General features: G+C 43.9%; 1 protein-coding gene and 1 pseudogene across 1 annotated transcript; one reads left to right on the forward strand and one right to left on the reverse strand.

Annotated features, from left to right (window-relative positions):
- Nucleotides 1-1101: 1101 nt before the first annotated feature.
- Nucleotides 1102-1891, reverse strand: LOC109131184 (putative glucan endo-1,3-beta-glucosidase BG4 pseudogene; annotated as a pseudogene).
- Nucleotides 1892-6192: 4301 nt separating this feature from the next.
- Nucleotides 6193-7777, forward strand: LOC104772502 (uncharacterized). Its single transcript, XM_087503716.1, has 6 exons — nucleotides 6193-6648; nucleotides 6753-6935; nucleotides 7040-7181; nucleotides 7277-7413; nucleotides 7504-7584; nucleotides 7649-7777. Exons 1-6 carry the CDS (start codon nucleotides 6193-6195, stop codon nucleotides 7775-7777), a joined length of 1128 nt encoding a protein of 375 aa, XP_087359842.1.
- The last annotated feature ends 12395 nt before the right edge of the window (nucleotides 7778-20172 follow it).

Genomic DNA, 20172 nt, shown 5'->3' on the forward strand with positions numbered 1-20172 from the left:
TTGGAGTTTTTAATTTGTTAAGCTATTTTACATATTTCGTTCACGGTGGCGGATCCAGCCAAAGTTTGGATCAGGTGCAAAAAGAGCAAAAATTAGTTTTAGAGGGGGTTTGAACCGTCTTCCTCTTGGATTATGTGGTGCATTCATTACCACTACACCACTTATATCAACAATGTTAATACAAAATCAAACAACTTTTATATTTCATCTGGTGCAGTTGCACCCCCTCCAACCTATGTGGATCCGCCCCTGTTCGTTCATCTATGAGATATTTATAAGATAAATGTTGCCGTTTGTTTGTATTTTCTCAAAAATTCTTTTTTATTTATAACATATATGTTGCCGTTTGTTTGTATTTTCTCAAGAATTTTTTTTAGCTTTGTGTATTTTCTGGATTTCATTTAAGCATGGGGTTATTATTTTATTTTTTACACTATATTTTTGAGGAATTTGTTATTTGAATCTCTAATTCTCTCATATCTAGAAAAATTTTCAGGATGATTAGTGATAGTGATGATGACCCGGATGAATGAGATATATTGGTGTAAATTAAATATGTTGAGCTAAATGACGAAAGAGAAATATAGAAATTACAAAGATTTTTAAAATGTGGTACAAACTATCTTGCTCACCTAGTTAAATATTCTTCCTCCTACCTTATATAATCAAGATTTAGTATAGAGATAATGAAATTTGTTTCTTTTAAATAACATAGAGATAATGAATTTTGTTTAATAGTTGCTTGTTAAAACAATTAGGGAGTTATTGGTTCGAGAGTTAAATAGACTTTTAACGACTTTAAAAGTTAGGTAAAATATGTTGTTATTCAATCAACACTTTTTAAAACTTTTTTAAAATTAGGTGTTATTAGTTGTGGATTTGTAAAAAATTATCTAAAATCTTGATAAATCTAGTGTTATTGGATTAAGAGTTTTATTAAGTCATTAAAAATTTTATGTTATTAAAGAATTTTGGATTGTTAATGAATTTAAATATTATGTTATTGGTTTAAGATTTTATGTCATTTCTTTCATAACAAAAGTCATGAAAACACTTTCACCAAATAGAGATATTGTGAATCATAGCGTTCATGACTTTTTCTTATTTTTTTTGTTGAAAGTGAACGTGGGTCTTGTGGGGAGCGGAGGAGTTTGGGAGGCAGAGACGAAGAGCCACCACCACTGATAAATCCATCACTCCCTCTTTCTCCATTGCCCACACGAAAGCGTCGAAGATGGCATCAAACAGGTTTGTATACTTCATTAGCCCATCCTGGAAAGCGACATGTTTGTAGATAGCATAGTCGAGCTTGATGTTGATGGGATTGGACACGTAAGCGAAGTAAGGGTTGATGTTGACAAAGATAGGCGTGTTGGTTTGAGACAAGAATTTGAGCACAGGAACTAGTTGTTCACGAGCTGGGGGGAGAACGATCCACCGAAAGGTGGGTAAGATTGCTCGAGGTTAGACATAGCCATTACGGTGCTTATCGAGATCGGTAGGTTCTTGGACTTGACAAGGCTGGTGAGAGACTGCACGACGGGAAACACGTGAGGACCGATTGGACCGGAGATGACTTCGTTACCGACGGTGATAACCGTGATGTTTACGTCGGCTAAGTAAGGCTCGATGTTGGTCGCAAACCGGTTCTTAACAGCTTCTTCGCTCTCGGCAAGAGCAGCCAGATCTTGGTCCTTAAACACCTACGATGACTTGAATCTATCTCTCTTTCTTTTTGTATTTTTTTTTCTCTTTTTTTGACAAAAACATTGAATAAACAAGAGAATATTGTTCAATATCTTTTTAGAAAGTTTGAAAGATTTTACAAGATTAGGAAAAACAAATCAACAAGATTTTAAATATGTGTTACATGAGTGCGTACTAGGTACATTTATATGAAAGATACTTCTTAATTTGTTCTTAGATAAGTGGGTTTAGGTATATTAGATCATTTCCAACTCATCTTCATTTTAAACTCCAAACTCCATTTAAAAGAAACAACTTCTCCAACTTATCTACATTTTCATCTCCAAATTAGATATTTTTATATTTGGAGACTTTCAATTCACTCCTCCAGTTTGGAATTGATTTTTTAAAATTACAAATCAATCCTTTAACTTTAATGTATTAACAAATCATAAGTACTTAAACTAAAAATTAAAAATAAACTTAATACAACAAAAACTAATAACTAATCTGGTAGATTATTTATTTTTATAATACTAAAAGATAAGTATAAAATGACATGTAGTACACGAGACGAACGTAAAGATGAAGAATATTCAATTGTAAAGATGAAGAATATTTTGTATAGATGAACGTAAAGATGAATAATATTCAAGATAGAATCTAAATATAATCTTTAAAAGAAAAATACAATTTTCTTAGTTATTATAACAAATCTATACTATTAATCGGAGAGTACACTTAAACATAAAAAATAAACAAAACAAAATTTCATCTAATGCCCTCTTCATAAAAAAATTCTGAAGAACAAGAAAAGGGTAATAGAGTAAATTTAGGCTTAAAAACGCGCGGATCTTGGGTACGGCCCGGTGTATGTGTATTCGGAACTAACTGTATCAGGTGAAAGGTATTAAACGCGGAGCCAAACAATCTATACTATTAAGGGTCAATTTGCTGAATAACCATATTCACATATTTAATTAAGAATATAGCATATTAATTGACAAAATTAGAAGAATATGAGGAGGGGTAGATAAAATTACCATTTTAGTGTTCTAGTTATTTTGTAGGTGGTGGCTGGTGGTGGCTGGCGGTGGCCAGAGGTCGGAGATGGCCGGGGTTCGCCGGTGGTTGGAGGTCGGAGATGGCCGGCGGTCGCCCGAGGTTACAGCCGGTGGTTGGCGGTGGTGGTGGCTAGAGGAAAACTGAACCCTATAGGATAGTACCTTGTGAACCCTAAGGGTGATGGTGATAAAGAGGTGGAGGTGGTAGTGGTGAAAGGAGGTAAAGGTGGTGGTGGTGAAAGGAGGTAAAGGTGGAGAGGTTATGTATAGTGTATTACCTTTTAATGGAGAGACACTGTAATGACCCTCACTAAGGGTAAAATTCCAAATAAAAATTTTCGAAAAAAAGACCCGGAAAAGACCTAGAAAGAAGGAGAAGAGAAAAATAAGAAGGATGACCGAAAGGAGTCTGGAGAAAAAATCAACAAGCCGGAGAATGGCCAATGGCCGAAGGTCAAGAGGTTAAGTTCAATAGGAGGCTGAAGAAGAAGAAGAATGGCCCATTCAAAAATAACCATAAACCAAGGTACGATCGAGACTTCGTGTTCTGATCAAAAACCAGCAATTTTCACGCAGAACCATGTCCGCGGGACGAAGATGGTATAGACGGACGTACATGGGACAGAGACGGTATGGACAGGACAGACATACGCAGGACGGACACGGTACGAACAGGATGGACGTACGTGGGACGGAGACGGTACAGTCAGGATGGACGTATGCTGGGCGAAGACGGTACGGACAGGATGGACGTATGCGGGACGGAGACGGTACGGACATATCGGACGTACATAGACCGAGCAATTAGACAGACGCGTGCGGAATGAAGACGGTACGGACCAAGTAGACAGACGCGTGCGGAGTGGAGATGATATAGACCGATTATACGCGGAGCAAAGACGGTACTGACAGAGAAGTTACGGGCGAGACGGAGAGGTTACGGACGAGACCGAGATATTACGGACTTATCGGACGCTCGACAGACGCGGTACTTATGCAGAACCGCGGAACCGACCAGACAGAAACCCAAAATTTTGGGGCGTTTGTCTGCCTGCGCAAAAGATATTCTTTTCTCTTGATCAACCAATCAAAATTCATGCAGCTTATAGGAATAAGACTGCCAAGTGTTAAAAAGTGAAGAGAGTCATAATCATTGCTTTTCTTATGGATTGACCAATAAGAATTCATGCAAAAATAAAGTGGAGACAGAAGAATATTCCTAATCCATCGCTTTTCAAGTCGCTAGCAGAGTCGCGGGACCTGCTTGTTTGATACATGAACGCAGGGAGAGACAAAGAAGATTTCTCTTTCTGAACCGACCAATAGAATTTCATGCGAGAGGAAGTGGGAGACATATTCATTTGTATTTTTAACGAGTGGCCAATAGATTTTCATGCAAAGAAAGAAAATTGGGGCATAAGCAAGAGACCTCGCCAAATGTCTCAAGAAACGCCAAGTCATGTTGCACATGCAAATTTTGAAGCCATTTGTCCAACATCTTAAGGGAGAGAAGGAGGCGATCTCGGCTATTAATAGGAGCCTTCCTCTCTCTCATTTTCGTCATTCACTGCTGAGAGAAAGAAAACCACAAAAAAATTCTAAGTTCATTTCTCTCACGAAGAAGAGGAGAGACCACTACTGGGACGCTGTTCGGACGCAGTCAGGACGCTGTTCGGACGCAGTCGGGACGCTGTTGGACGCAACAAAGGGAACGTTGTCTGATCCGTGGTGCCGTGAAGTCCAATCGAATCAATCCTCTGCTGAATCACTGTGAGTCTGTAGTAGATTTGCTTGGGTGCTGCATGAACTCTAGGGTTCATGTATGTACCTATTGCTTGCTGCATTTAGACTAGGATTCAGGCTAGAATCAATTTGATGTTGCATGCTTAAACTGGTAGGATTCATGCTAGATTGATGCTAATCACATAGAATTTATGCTAGGAATCACCATGCATGTTGAGAATTGAACTTGATGCATTTTTAGCAATTTGGCTTGCTTAAAATTTGGACCATAGACTTGCATGCATTGATAGATTTTAACTGAAATATTTTCTTGCTTAAAATCGGATTGGGTGGTTGCATGCATGTAGAACAATCTAGGTTGCTGCTTGTTGATTGTTGCGTGTTTTTCTTGCTTGATTTTCTTGCTTGTTATGCTTGATTTTCTTGCTTGAATTGCTTGTGTGATAGTACTAGATTCTTAGAGTTTTTACTAACCCTTTGAATTAGTAGTACTTATTTTATCTAGTCTCTTGAATTATATTAGTTATTGTTTTTGAGTCGTAGCTAGAATAGAGTAGTCGATCTTCTGTTCCAAGTGTAGAAAGGTTGTCTCCTGAGAGTTCTCTAATGGCTACACGCACGGGACAAAGTCGGCGTCTAGCTAGCTACTAGAGCGACAGCTACATGACGATGTAGCATTTGTTGGCTCATGCTGGTTACCTTTGTGGTTTCAGCATGGGAAGTTGGCTCATGCTTGTTACCTTTGTGGTTTCAGCATGGGAAGTGGTTTGGAACGTAATAGATTATCGAGGGCCCATAGGTGAAAGAGTCTAGAGTAGTCGAGATTACCTTGATTTTATTCTAGTCGTCTTTGTTGTCGTATACGTGAAAGAGTCTAGAGTAGTCAAGTTACTTTGATTTTATTCTAGTTGTCTTTGTGTCGCGTAGGATAGAAGTGTCTAGGTTAATCGAGTCGAGTCTTGATTGAACTAACCTTCTTTGCTTGCTTGATTGTTTGTTGCTTCCGCTATGTTTCTGCTTGCGTAGCTTTGATTGCTTGCTTGTTTCCTTGCTTGTTGGGGTATTCGGGGCAGGGTAGAGTAGAATGCATGTTTAGGGGAAAAGGGTACCCATGCTTACTGAGTACTCTTAGATTACTCATGTTGTTTAGTGTTTGCTTTGCAGGAAGCTTAGGTTGAGTCTAGAGCTGGAGCAAACATAGGGTGCCGGATAGGGATTGTTTTATGTGTTTTTGTAAAATTCTATATTTTCCAACTATGTATTATATGAAAGTATCCGACTATTTATGAATATTGCTTGATAACTTATTTTCAATGTAATAATTTATTATAAGTAATATATCCGATTTTTGGGGGAAACATGACAAGTTATATTTGATAATTGGCCTTTTCCGGGCTAACACAACGTGCCAGGCGACGCAAGGGTTGCAAAGCCTAAGCGAACCCTCGGCCGCGGGCGGAGTAGCGTCCAGGGAGGACTGGTCAGAGAGCTGCAGCCAGAGACCAATCAAGAAGAAGAGTTGTCGAGACATGGAAGGTGGGATCTGAGGATGCTGGAGACGAACCTAAGGAATGAGATATCGCTAAACCGCTTGAGGGAGATGGAGGAAGTACCAAGAGGTCCAATGTTAGAAAGAATGAAGCTGGACAGGGAGTTCTCAATGTTCTAAGAAGGAGAGAGTAGTACCAGGAGATCGAGGATGTCGGAACAAGAGGCACAGTCAAGAGCGCCGTCGGGAGAACATACCACGATACCGCAGCCTAGAGGCCGGCTGAGAACCAGAGCCACTGCCCGGAAGAGGGTGATTTACCCAATTCAAGTTCATCTAAGAAACACAGTACTTTGCGATTTGTGTGGAGCGACGGGACACTTAACTATACACGGTTGGAGGACAATGCCTGTAACACCCCCGAACCACGTCCGTCACTCGGCCGGACAAACCACGGACTGGCCCGGAAGGATCGTCACTCTGAGGAGAACTGCCCGCGATCGAGCCGAAGTTCCACCAACGATTAGGTTCCCTAGCCGGGCCACTGGCAGCCGCCTATCCGCTACGTACATCCCTTATTGGTTGGATTATATTGACCACTCTGCTCCTCCAAAGGAGATACTTCGTACTTTCCTACTCAACAATCTCAGTCTCACTCATCCTCTGGTCTCTGCTCTCATCTTTTTGAAACCTTTTGTGACTTATGTATGTTGTTAATTACTTCTGTCTCAAGCTTCATATGTTTTCTTGTTGTTTACTATACTCTTTAGGAAGAAAACCATGTTCTTAAATTCTTTCTAAACATCTTGGAGCTTCTTCCTCGCTGTTATTCACACTTTGAAGTTGATGAAGTGGAGAAAACCATTTGCTTTAGATGCAAGATGAATATGGCGTATTCTGGTCAACGTTCTTATGGCATCATCGTCAATGCTGATTCACTCAGAGTTTACAACGTACGCAAGTCATTTTCTTCCTTATGTTTTAACTACTGAAAGTGAAACAGAGTCAATATTTCTTTCATGAGGCTGATGCTAGAAACGTTTTTGCGTAATCACAGTCCGTATTCGTGATTAGAGCATTTGAGACTACCCTTAAGATCATCAGGCTCAACGTAAAGATGCTTTGCGACAAGGAAGGATGTGGGAAACGTAACTATGTTCAATGGATGATAAACAATCTCCCAACTGTTCTCACAATTGGTAAGCTTATATATAATAGCTATGGAGTTAGTTGGTTAGTAGCATTAATAAGAAAATGCAGTAGTTTTGAGGATGTTTTCTTGTGTTGTTTTTAGCACTTCAGTGGGAGAACAATGAGACTAGCATCGATATATACCGTACAGCTGCTGCTCTGGAAACTGAGATATGTATTAGTGCCATATGCAGATACGAAGGTGACAGCTTATACACCAAATACCGTCTTGTCTCAATGGTAATAAGCCAAGTATCTAAAATTTGTTTTACTTCCATTAAGTTTACTATATATTGAAGTACCAGAAACAAATCTAATGTTAATATTTAGGCTTGCTCGCATGGAGATCAATACAACTGTATAGCTTATGAAAACAGTAGCTGGGTCAGATATTTTGGTTCTGAGAAAGAGGTAAAGCTTTTAGACATTTTTGTAAAAGACAAGCAAGTTACTCTGATATCTGTACCTGAGTGAGGGTATGTTACTTATCCAAGTTATAGGAGACTGGAAGAGTGTTGTCGACATTTTCCTAACGCACGATATTCGACCCGAGATTCTGTTTTTTGAGAGCGTACTTAAGCTCCTTCGACTGCATACATGCTAATGTATTGTACCTTTGCTTATGTGTGTGTTCTCAGTTCCACCTACATGAATCGCAGGCTAGGCAGAGGGACCAGGTTGTGTCCGCGCAGAGAGATCTGGGAAAATCCAGAAAGATCAGTCCCAGCCAGATCATGGAGATGAATCCATTAGAGGTTCAAGAAGTAAGGAAATTCGAAGAAATTGACCAAAAATTAGAACCGTAAGTAGTCAAATCTCATCCTTTAATTAAGCCTTTTCCTGTAGAGTAACTCTCAGACTCAAACACAGAGGAATCTGAAGAGAAGTTACTGAACGCCACTTCTGTTTCAGCTCTTGATATGATACTCAAGGTTAATTTTTGCAGAACGTAACTAGCCTGAATCTTTTTATCGATATTGTTTATTTCATTTATGTTTTTAAGAATGTGATTTGTGCAGTCTCTGTGGAAGATTAGTGTTTTCTTAAGCGTTTTTTTGAGGAATTATGTTCAAGAAGCACAACACAACCTGACAGATGATGAATCTGTTCTTCCACAAGACATACTTCATATCTTCCTACTCGACAATCTCAGTCTCACTACTCTTCCTCTGGTCTCTGCTCTCATCTTTAAACCTTTGTGTCTTATGTGTGTTGTTAATTACGTCTTTCTCAAGCTTCATATGTTTTTGTTGTTTACTATACTCTTCAGGAAGCAAACAGTGTTTCTAAGCTGTTTCTAAACATCTTGGAGCTTCTACCTCGCTGGAATTCGCACTTCAAAGTGAACGAAGTGGCAAAAACAAATTGCGTTAGATGCAAGACAGATAGGGCGTATTCTGGTGAATGTTCTTTTGGTCTGATCATCAATGCTAATTCACTCAGAGTATTCAAGGCAAGTCATTTTTTTCATTTTGTTTGTAGTACTGAAAGAGAGTCAAGTCTTACATGAGATTGATACTAGAAACATTTCTGGGTAATGACAGTCTGCACTTGTGATTTATACATTTGCGACTACCCTTAAGATCATCAGGCTCAACGCAAAGATGCTTTGTGATGGCAGATCCTTTAGGGATCACAAGCTTGCCTTGTCTCAATAGACGCCCTTGGACCAACGAATAGTCAGAGTTGGCTCCAGCACCGGTGCATATCTCCTTTATGATTTCCTGTAAGTCACCATCCTTATCCACCTCGGAACAAATCTCCTCAAACTGCACTGCTGTGGGGACTGAGAGAGCAAACAACACTGGAACTACCTCTTTGCGCGACAGTGCATCCGCAGCTTTGTTTTCCAAGCCAGGTTTGTAATGAATGTCAAAATCAAACCCCAGGATCTTAGTGAGCCAACTCTGATACTCCATATTGATCTCTCTCTGTTCTAGCAGGAACTTTAGACTCTTATGATCTGTCCTGACCACGAACTTCCTCCCTAACAGATAATGACGCCACTTTTGTATAGCTAACACTATTGCCATGAGTTCTCGCTCATACACTGACTTGAGTTGCTGCCTCTCCTTAGAATAGCTGTAGTATGCTATTGGTCTCTCCTTTTGCATCAGGACAGCTCCCAAGCTCACTCTAGACTCGTCCGATTCTACTACAAACATTTCAGAGAAATCTGGTAGAGCCAGAACTGGTACTGTCGTCATGGCTGTTTTGAGTGAGTGGAATGCTTCATCGGCTTCTTTTCCCCACTCGAACTGATCATTCTTAAGTAAAGTGGTCAAGGGCCTCCCAATCACCCCATAACTCTGCACAAACTTGCGGTAATATCCCGTGAGCCCCAGGAAACCGCGTAAAGCTTTGACATTCGTTGGTGTCTTCCATTCCACCATCGCACTGATTTTTCCTGGATCAGCATCCACTCCTTCAGGTGTGATGACATGATCGAGATATTCAACCTGCTCACTCCCGAACTGGCACATCTTTTGGTTGGCATACAAATTGTGCTTGTGTAACATTTGGAGAACTTCCCTCAATTGATTTTGATGCTCCGAGAGGGATTGACTGTAGAATAAGATGTCGTCAAAGAACACCAGAACAAACCGTCGGAGAAAAGGTCGAAATATGTCATTCATAAGTGACTGAAAGGTAGTGGGAGCGTTTGTCAGCCCAAATGGCATTACGATGAACTCCTAATGCCCATCGTGAGACCTGAAAGCAGTTTTTGGGATGTCTTCTGATCTCACCTAGATTTGGTGGTAACCAGAACGAAGATCAAGCTTTGAGAACACCTTACCTCCATGGAGTTCGTCTAGAAGTTGGTCGATCATTGGAATGGGATAACTGTCAGGTACAGTGGCTTTATTCAGGGCACGGTAATCCACACAGAATCTCCAGCTTCCGTCTTTCTTCTTTACTAGCAAGACAGGACTCGAGAAAGGGCTTCCACTCTCACGGATAATTCTCGCAGCAAGCATCACAGCTATATGCCTCTCTATCTCCTTTTTATGTGCCTGAGGATACATAAAGGGTCTCACACTCACCGGTTCTGCACCCGTTTTCAAAGTAATATTGTGTTCTATACCTAGTGAAGGAGGTAGGCCCTGAGGTTCAGCGAAGACCTGCGCAAACTCCTCTAACAGGGAACTGAGCTCCGTGGGAGTTTCTCCTTCACTCTTTGGATTCTCGGTTTGCAGACTGTAGTAATCAAGCCACACTCCTTGCCCTTCTTGTCTCACCGCCTTCCACAATGCCTTGAGTGAGATAGCAGAGTTGCATAGCTATGATCCCCGCGGAGAGTGACCCAGTCTTTATCCACCATGAATCCCAACCTATGTTCCTTCCAGTTAACTTTAGTATCCCCCAGTGTTTCGAGCCACTGCATTTCTAATATCACGTTGGCAACCTTTCGCCGGCGGTCAAGTCATGCGCCGTGACAAAGTTCTCCAACACTCGATTCTTAAGCTGCTCCTAGTTAAGGAAAGGATTTCGATCCCTTTCCCAATGGTACCAAGAGAGTGCATCTCCTGAAAAACACACTCGCACAGCCCTCAGTTTCTCCTCCTCGGTGAAGTCCTGCAACGCAAAAGTATTGCTCCACTCGAAGGACCCAGCTTTCCGCCTCTTCTCCATCAAACAGGGGAAGCTCGATCCTCTGTGTGAGAGGCTCCCTTTCCTCCACCGGCGTGTTCCACCTCTGCGTTTCTCCCACCTCAGGCGTAGGACTCTGCAGGTAACGTTGATGAGACTCATCCCCTCCTTGTTTTTCCACACCGGAGAATTGAGTGTCATCTTCGCTTCCTTTGGTTGGACCCCACGTACGTCGATCCTCCTCTGCCATTCTCTGCTCCAGACGTTCCAGAACATCCAGCTTTCCCATCTGTTTCTCCAAGACGTCTAGCTTCCCCAGTTGTTTCTTCATGGCGCTAACGTCGGACTCCAGGTTGGACAGTTGTTGGAATTCTTTTTGGATGTTCTCCATGACTTTCTCTTGCTCTTCCAACTTCTTAAGTGCCATCTTGAAGAGTAGCTCCCAAGACAGATGGCTCTGATACCAATTTGATACGTTTAGGATGTAGAACTCTCGAGTAAGCCACAAAATAAGACAAATGCTCTTTTATTATAAGACAAAGTGAAACAAGTAGAGAGAAATGCTCGGAGTCTCTCCCCTCCCTTTACAAAAGTATTCTGATATTTGATACCTACTCCCTTACCCATCCTGCCACTTAAGTACTACTACCCAACCCTACTGGTTCCTTGTCTCTACGCCAAAGAGTCGTTGTGGCCACATTACCGTAAGACAATGACCTTATTATTATTTAAACTAGAGTGACTACCCAAAAGGCTTACTAACTCCTCTTGACCTACTGGATCTTCTCGCTTGGGCTCTTAGCCACTTGGGCTTCTCTTCTTCCTCTGGTACTGATAGATAATAGGAGGACGTTGCTCTTCATAAATATCACAATCTCGCAGGAAGAGATTTGATGTAGAATTGGATAATCTTGTTAAGTAGCTTAATCTAGCAAAACTTGCGCTGCTTCTCAAAAATAATGATATCAGTATTACAATTCCATATCAACAAAATAGATTCTTAAACTAGTAAGACTCAAGCTAGACTCGGATTCTGAAACTCTTAAGAAACTTACAAAAAGTCTCATGAAACTTGTCATTCCTTCTTCTCTCTGGAAAACGACGTAGGAGGCTAACGAAAGCCCTATATATGACTTCTAACCTTGAATACCTTTATGGTGGCGATTGACACCCATCCCTAACCTTCATTTTGGTTCCCGACTGTTACAAATCTAATATACCTAGATCCACAACATGCCCTTAGATTTACAACAAATCTACCGATTCGCCTAGAGGTTCGTAATCGCCTTAGTTCTTGACGAGCTTATCGCCGATGGCTTCTTTCTGGCAAACTGGCGTATGGCCTGACTGCTTGACGAACGTGCTCGATGTGAAGAACAGGTCGCTAAGGTCGTGTTGCCCGATCTACCGAAAGGCGAATACGAACCTCTAGGCGAATCGGAACATCTGCACATCACGGAGATTCTCGTCTACAGGAGTCGCATAGAGAGGCTGAGGCATACATCCTCCATCTGGAATCCACGGATCACTTTCGCCGAGAGAGCAACACCGTAGAAGGTCCGTGTGCGTTCCTCGAAGAGATGGCAGCGAGAGGTGCGGAAGTCCCGATGGTCCGACTAGAAGAACTAAGGTGGGAACGTCAAAGCTGGCGATCTTACCTCGACGGTCTGATCGTCGAAGAGCCATTGGAGTCTGACCTCTCAAGCTATGTGAGTCACCGAGGAGATTGAGATCACAGCAGGATGCAAATGTCACTACAGATCGGCTCCCTGAGATCAGAAGGCTAGTGACTTCATCCGCCCAGAGAGATCGGTTCTCCACAAGTCGTCGAAACAAAATCTTTTAAATTTTGCAGTAATGTTGCTTTCTCTTCTTTTTTTTTTGTATTGGCGATGTGCCGAAGTGAAAGATTGCTCTTTTTATTTGGCGAAGTGCCGAGCAGACTTTGTACTTGATTTAAAATAAATAAAGAGTTCTCTTTGTTTAAAAGAAATTTTATTATTTTCCCAGCTGCACCCACTAAATCTTAACAAAAATATTTAAGGCTGCCTACGTACCCAAAATTGGGATCAAGCAAGTCGTAGTTCACAGTACAAGCAATTTTGAAATGGAGGTCGAATAGGCGACTTAGTGGTAATATCGCTTAAGATGAGCCGCATTCCAAGAGTTTTTGACCTGCGTATCCTCCATGGTTAAGAGTTCGTAGACTCAGGGGCGAACTGCTTTTGAGATGAGGTATGGCCCCTCCCAATGAGCGCCAAGTTTACCGGCGTTTATCTCCTTGGTATTTTCTTGAACTTCGCGTAGCACCAGGCCGCCCTCGCAGAAATGCCGCTGACAAACAGTTTTGTTGTAATACTTGGCTGCAACGTTTTGATAGTTCTGGATTCTGACCAAAGCCTGATCGCGCAATTCTTCGGCGAAGTTGATATGACCGAGCATCATGTCGTCATTAAGCCAATGCCTCGATTGCATAAGCCAACGAGAAAGGGGATTGTCCCGTAGCTCACCTTTGAGTAGTCCGATAGGACCATAGCACTCCATCGAGTTGATCCGCCCAGGCTCCTTTTCTTTGTCTAAGACGTTTCTTCAGCCCGTCGATTATGGTCTTGTTTGTGGGTTTGGCCTGCCCGTTCCCCTGAGGATAGCGAGGAGTCGAGGTGCTCAAACGAATCTGCCATTTACTCAGAAAGCGTCTGGTGATCAGCGAGGTGAACTGCGTCCCCTTGTCGGTGACGATCTCCCATGGTAGTTAGTGGCAACAAATGATGTTCTTCCATATGTAGTAGGTCACATCCAGCGATTGTACCTTGTGAAATGATTCAGCCTCCACCCACTTGGTGAGCTAGTCGGTTAAGACCAAAAGGAAGTGCTTTGACTTCGACGGAGGCAGTGGCCCGACGAGGTCCATTGCCCAACGCATGAATGGGTATGGCTCTGTGACTGTGTTGAGCAACTCGGGTGGAACATGCTTCATTGGTACGTGACGTTGGCAAGCTTCGCACTTCGCCGAGAACGCCTCACAATCAGCAACCATAGTCAGCCAGTAGTGGCCGTCGTTTTTTATTTTCAGCGCAAGTGCGCGTCCTCCGGAATGGTTGCCACTGTCACCTTCGTGAACATTCGTCATTATCCGTTCTGCCTCTTCTCGATCGACACAGGTGAGTAGAATTCCAGAAGAACTTCATCGGAAAAGGTTGTCCCTTAACATGACATAATGCGCGCATCGGGCTTTTAACCGTCGAGCTTGCCAGCGATCTTCTGAGACTTTGCCATCTCCGATGTATAGCTTAATATCGAGCTACCAATCGTCTGGAGGTTGCGCTACATCCGCCGAGTCTTCAACTGGCTCATCAACTTCCATTGGAACCGTGTCGTCGCTGATGGCGAGAATCATACCTGCCAGATCGATATTGGGTGTTTCGATGCCTTCGATCAGAAATGTCCGTTGCAAGTTGGGATAAGAACAATTTGCCAAGGCAGCGAGAGCATTGACCGTCGCGTTCTCGCTCCTTGGAACTTTGATTAACAAGAAGGAGGTGACCTGCTCTAAGAGAGTTTGGAGCAATTGACGATATGACCCCACACACTCGTTTTTAGTGTCGTATTCTCCGCTAAACTGGCTGACCACCAGCTGTGAATCGCAGAAGACTTGAATGTTGGTTACCCCGAGTCCTTATTCCAACCGCAATCCGGCCAGGACAGCTTCATATTCGGTTTCGTTATTCGACCCCATGAAGCCGAGTTTCAGAGCCTGCTCGAGGACTTCACCAGTCGGAGATCGGAGAATGATCCCAATGCCGGATCCCTGATTGGAAGAAGAACCATCGACGAACAACGTCCAAGGTTTCTCCTTGGATGTGGCTTCGTCGAGTTCGGGAGATAGCTCTGTGATGAAGTCTGTTAGGACTTGTGATTTTAGGCTCGGGCGAGAGCGATATTCGAAATCATACTCGCTTAGCTCGATTGCCCATTTTGCGATTTGCCGGATTGAAGAGGGCTATGAAGAACAGTTTGGAGCGGTTGATCAGTATAGACGACGATGGAGTGTGACTAGAATAAGGCCGGAGCTTCCGAGCAGCAATGATTAAGGCAAGGGCCAACTTTTCCAAGATCGGATAACGTGTTTCCGTGTCATTGAGAGCATTGCTTATGTAGAAGATTCATCGCTGATCGCCGCGACCATCTCGGACCAGCACCCCGCTAACTGCCGAACTGGAGACAGAGACGTAGAGATATAATGTCTCCCCCTCCTCAGGCTTGACGAGTACCGGTTGGCTGGTCAAGTATTCTTTGAGTTGTCCGAAGGCGATCTCGCAGGTGTCGTCCAAGTGGAAATCCTTGTTTCCCCGGAGGAGCTGGTAGAACAGAAGACATTTGTTCGTAGATCGGGCAATGAACCGATTCAGAGCGGCTATTCGACCTGTCAGGCGCTAAACTTCTTGCTTATTGGTCGGAGATGGGAGTCCCAGTACTGCTTCGATTTGCTTCGATTCCTCGCTCAGTCACGATATATCCTAGAAATTCTCCTGAGGTTACGCCGAATGTGCATTTGGTTGGATTCAGCTTCATCTGGAATTGATCCAAGATGTCGAAACATTCGGCGAGGTGTTGGACATGTTGTTCCGCTATCAAAGATTTGACTAGCATGTCATCAATGTAGACTTCCATCGTCTTTTCTAATAGGTCGGCGAACATCATATTAACCAAGCGCTGATATGTCGCCCCCACGTTCTTTAGCCCAAACGACATTACCTTGTAGTAGTAAGTCCCTCTATCCGTAATGTATGCGGTTTTCTCGCGATCTGCTGGGTTCATCGCGATCTGGTTGTATCCTGAGAAGGCATCCATGAACGAAAGTAGTAGGTTTCTCGTGGTGGCTTCTACGAGTCGATCAATATGCGGTAAAGGAAAGCAATCCCTTTGACAGGCTTTGTTAAGGTCGGTGAAATCAACGCAGACTCTTCATTTGCAGTTCTTTTTCTTGACCACCACCATATTCGCCAGCCAATCAGGGTATTGCACCTCCATTATATGATCGGGTTTAAGGAGTCGCTCGAGTTCGTCTTGCACCACCTTCGCCCGATTGGGTCGTAGACGTCAGCGCTTTTGCCGGACTGGTTTGAACATGGGGTCAACGTTCAGTTTATCGCAAGTAACCGAGGGATTGATTCCGACCATAGCTTTAGTAGACCACGCGAACGTCGAGGATCTAGATTTCAGGAAAGTTATCAGCTCAACCTTGATCCGTTCTTTGAGTTCGGCTCTAATCCCAACCGTTCGCGAGGGATCTGTATGGTCGATGTTGACCTGGATAATTCAACATCTCGTAGATTTTAACAGATCTCCCTCCGGATTAGGGGGCTCGACCAGGTGACCCCCGCTCTATAATTGCTATGCCTCCTCTTTTTGCCTTTGCTTTTTCTCAAGAACGGAGCAGGTCCTGGTCATCTTTTGATCACCATAGAGTGTGTAAATACCAGTAGCATTTGGAATTTAACGCAGAGGTGATAGGTGGAAGGGATTGCTTGCATCGAGTAGATCCAGGGTGAACCCAAAAATGCGTTGTAGATTGGAGGAGCGTCTATGACCACGAACCTTGTCTTGCGAGTGACTCCGCCAACATGGACTTGCAGCTTCACGTCGCCCATTGACATCTTGGCTACTCTGTCGTATCCAGTCAGGGTTCTGGACTCATGTTTGATTTGCTCCGGTGTCACGCCCATTTTTTCCAATGTCTGCCAGAACAAGACATTGACCGTGCTCCCGGTATTGACTAGGACTTGTTCCACGTCATGCGACTTCTACAACCACGGGATTGTTGTGAATATGATGGGTCGACACTGAGCGGTTCTTCCTCAGAGATCGCCTGAACATTACAGATTTGGCGTGCTTGCTATTTCAGTGCCTGGACGGAATCCTTACATTCCTCGGTTTGACCGATGATCATGGAGATGCGACCCCGAGGTGGAGAGTTCGTGCGCTCAGCTTGCTGTCCTTTTTGGTGCTTCGGCGGTCCCGGGAGTCCTTCCGCTTGTGTCAGGTTATTTTGTTGTGTGGCAGGCGGCAGGTGTTGCTGTTCGTTTGGAGCATTATTTAGAAGATTATTGCCCTTCGAACCTCGCCCAGGGTTGGATCGTCCGGATCTCCCTCCGCGACCTCTTCCTCCATGACCACCGGAGAAGGCTTTAGGCTGATAGACAGCTTTAATCTCGCCGGATAAATACTTTTCGAATAGATAATTAGCCAGGTGTTTGCACTTAGGTGTGGAATGGCCTGGGAACATATGGAAATCGCAATACAGTTCTGCTTGTGCATCTGGAGTTGTGTTTTCCTGTCCTTCATATTCGGAGATCGCATTGACTATGCCACGCTTAGGATCCCTCGGGTCGTGATGCTTGCGGGGCTCATGGTAGCTGTCTCAACTTGTTTCTTTTGCTGAGACCGGATGTGTAGGAGGGGCCTTCGCGATTCGCCTCTCCTCGTCTTCTCTTACGTATGCAAAACGAGATCCCCGATGAAGTGTGTCATCCAAGTTCTTGGCCTCCCGGATATTGAGGTACACTTGCAAAGGCGACCCGGGAATGAGTCCTTTTTTGAAGGTGGCGATCGCGACATCTTTGGTGACCGAAAAGTTGGCATACTTTTCCTTGAACCTGGTCAGGTATTGTCGCATAGGTTCACCGGGCTCCTGAACTATCTCCCATAATTCAGCGCGGGTTGTGCTGTATTGGATCCTTCTTCCCTTCGTAGGTTGGAATCCTTAGTTTTATGACCGAAACGTCCGTCTCTAAGATTTGTTTGGTGAACGGGGTCCACTGTGTGGCCTCGAACATCTTATTGATCTCCAGAGCCGAGCTCACAGCCCGGTGGAGGAGTGATCCCATATCCCGAATTTTGAGGTGAATCTCTTCTAGTTCAGGATAGGAAGCAGCAATCGGATCCCCCTGAGAAGACTGTCCGATGTGAGGCTGCACCCCCAAAGCTAGCACCGAGGTACGTACTGGTTATGAGATTGGAAGGCCGAGGGTGGCGGATCGTTAAGCAGTTGTCGTCTTAAGGGGCCATTCCTTTGGGATGCTTGCAGCGGCACGATATTTTGCTGAAGTGGAGGGGGCGCGCGGTGTTCTATCACGTCCATCCGTCGGTTCGTGTCGGATATCGCCTGGAAGAGATCCTTAGAGATCGTTCCGAACACATGACAGAGATCGTCCACGGAGACTAGCTGGGAAGGTTGTGTAAATCTTTGAAACATTGACAAGCACAAAGATCCTCCCAGACATTCGGACGGATCAGTCCCAATCGACGGGTTCACATCATCCTCGTCTATTAGTCCGTCCACACTCCAAGTATCCAGATCAACTGAGTTGCGACTGCTCTCCGAATCTGTTGATAAATAACCATTGTGATCTCCAAAGTCACCATGCCCTGGCCATACTCCTCCGGAACCACTCCCATGTCTCGGCCATCCCCCTCCTGAACCATCCTCGCAATCTGAGTCACCTGAAGACATCTAAACACACACACGGGTAGGTAAGTTGCTAGTCCATTCTAAGGTTTACACTCAAAACTAGACAAGCAAACAACCAGAACTAATTGTGTGTTTTTGCGATTCATTTACTCGATAGAACATTGAAAAGCACAAGCGCGGCTGCGGTTTGTCTAGAGGCAGGCCCATTGACGGGTGGTTCTCCGTTAGCTCCCTGGGTTTCATGAGTGGGTGCTTCAACATCCTCCCCTTCAGTTGAGGGTGATGTCGAGTCATCTGTTGGGTTCTCCGACGTGCTGAGGTTACGTCGGACACAGACGAGCGTGGCAGGTGCATCGGAAGCAGAGGGTGCATCCGTGGTGACATCCTGCGAACTGGTGGCTCTAGTGATCGGTTCGTCTTGTTGCGGAACGGTCGCGTTGATGACACCATTGTTGGATGCTAGAGACATGGTCTTGCTTGTATGACAAGTTTTGAAGGAATCTAAGAGAGAAGTGAATTGAGAACTTAGCATCCCCTCAGACGGCGCCAATTGTAGAAACTGAGTTTCACACAATGAATTTGTTTAAAGAGGGAAACAAATTCAATAAAGCTATCTCTCTAAGAAATCAGATCAAAACTAAAGAGCAAAGGAGAATTGAAATCTCTTGGAAAACAAGTTAGGGTTTTGCTCAAGAACAATGAAGAATTAAGGTTTTTGTATTAATTGTTTGATCCTTTACAATGAGGAGTATCCCTTTATTTATACCCTGTCTTAGATTTACAGAATATACCCACTTTCCTAATGAATTAGATCAAGATTAGGAAAATTTCTTATTCCTTGCTAGGTCGGCCACCGGGCGATCTGGGAGGTCGGTTCCTTGTTCGTGAGCTGGGCTTGTTGATACTATTGGGCCTTCGTTCAAAGGCTTAATCCATCTCGGGACCGAACTTCCAGTTTAGATAACCAATTTTCTTGTTGGTTTAGACCGCTATGTTGGGGACACAATTTGTTTTAGACCGGTATGTTGGGGACCGAACTTCCAGTTTAGATAACCAAACTTCCATTTTTCTACAATTTGGCTTTTGTTTTTTTTTTTGAATTCTCACTTGAGGGCACAACATAAGGCTTTGGATGTTATGACTTCTGAACACCGTAGGGCTCTCCAATTCTGTACTGAGACTAATCGAGAAGCGCAATCGTGTTGAGAAGACGATGATGATGATGATACGTTTTCGTGCTTTAAGGTGAAAAGGAGACGAGGAAGACAATTGAGAACCACCAGCTTCGACACGGCTTGCAATTGGATGAGTGATTTTGCCATTAGTCTTGTGACTTAATTTTATCTCTTTTCAAGTGTGTTTATTCTTTCATCGTGATACACTCCAATACAACGCCCTTCTTCCGATCTTGAGGGTCGTGATGCTTTTGGGGCTCATGGTGCTCATCACGAGTTTTAGCCTTCAGGAGATATGATGGTTGTTCAACCGTTTTTGCGGCTATTCGGGCATCCTCGTCTTCAACGAGTGTGAATCTGGAGGCTCGATGTAGCGCGTCTTCGAGGTCCTTTGGTTCTCGAATGTTGAGATCCTTCCGTAATGGTGAGCCGGGAATCAGGCACTTCCTGAAAGCAGCTATTTTGGCGTCTTCTGGGACGGAGACGTTTGTCAGCTTTTCCTTAAATCTGCCCAGGAAACTCCCGATAGGCTCGCCAGGTTCCTGAGCCATCTCCCAGAGGTCCGAACTTGTCACGCCTCACTCGATGAAGATTTGATAATGCTTGAGAAAAGCCGTGGACAATTGGTTGAAGTTGTCGATCAAGTTAGGCTTGAGCCTCGTGAACCAAGTCAGGGCGGGACCATAGAGACTATCGACGAACAGCTGACAATAGCCGATGTCTCTTTGTTCGTCAGTAAATCGCGCCTTCGCCACGGTCACC

The sequence above is a fragment of the Camelina sativa genome, chromosome 20, assembly GCF_030686135.1.
Source record: "Camelina sativa cultivar CO46 ecotype springtype chromosome 20, ASM3068613v1".
NCBI classification, from domain to species: domain Eukaryota; kingdom Viridiplantae; phylum Streptophyta; class Magnoliopsida; order Brassicales; family Brassicaceae; genus Camelina; species Camelina sativa.

Coding starts and splice junctions, on each gene's coding strand:
- LOC104772502 (XM_087503716.1), top strand. CDS start 6,193: ATGTCGGAACAAGAGGCACAGTCAAGAGCGCCGTCGGGAGAACATACC. Junction 6,936..7,039: donor ATTCACTCAGAGTTTACAAC/GTACGCAAGTCA, acceptor GCGTAATCACAG/TCCGTATTCGTGATTAGAGC. Junction 7,585..7,648: donor ATTTTGGTTCTGAGAAAGAG/GTAAAGCTTTTA, acceptor TACCTGAGTGAG/GGTATGTTACTTATCCAAGT.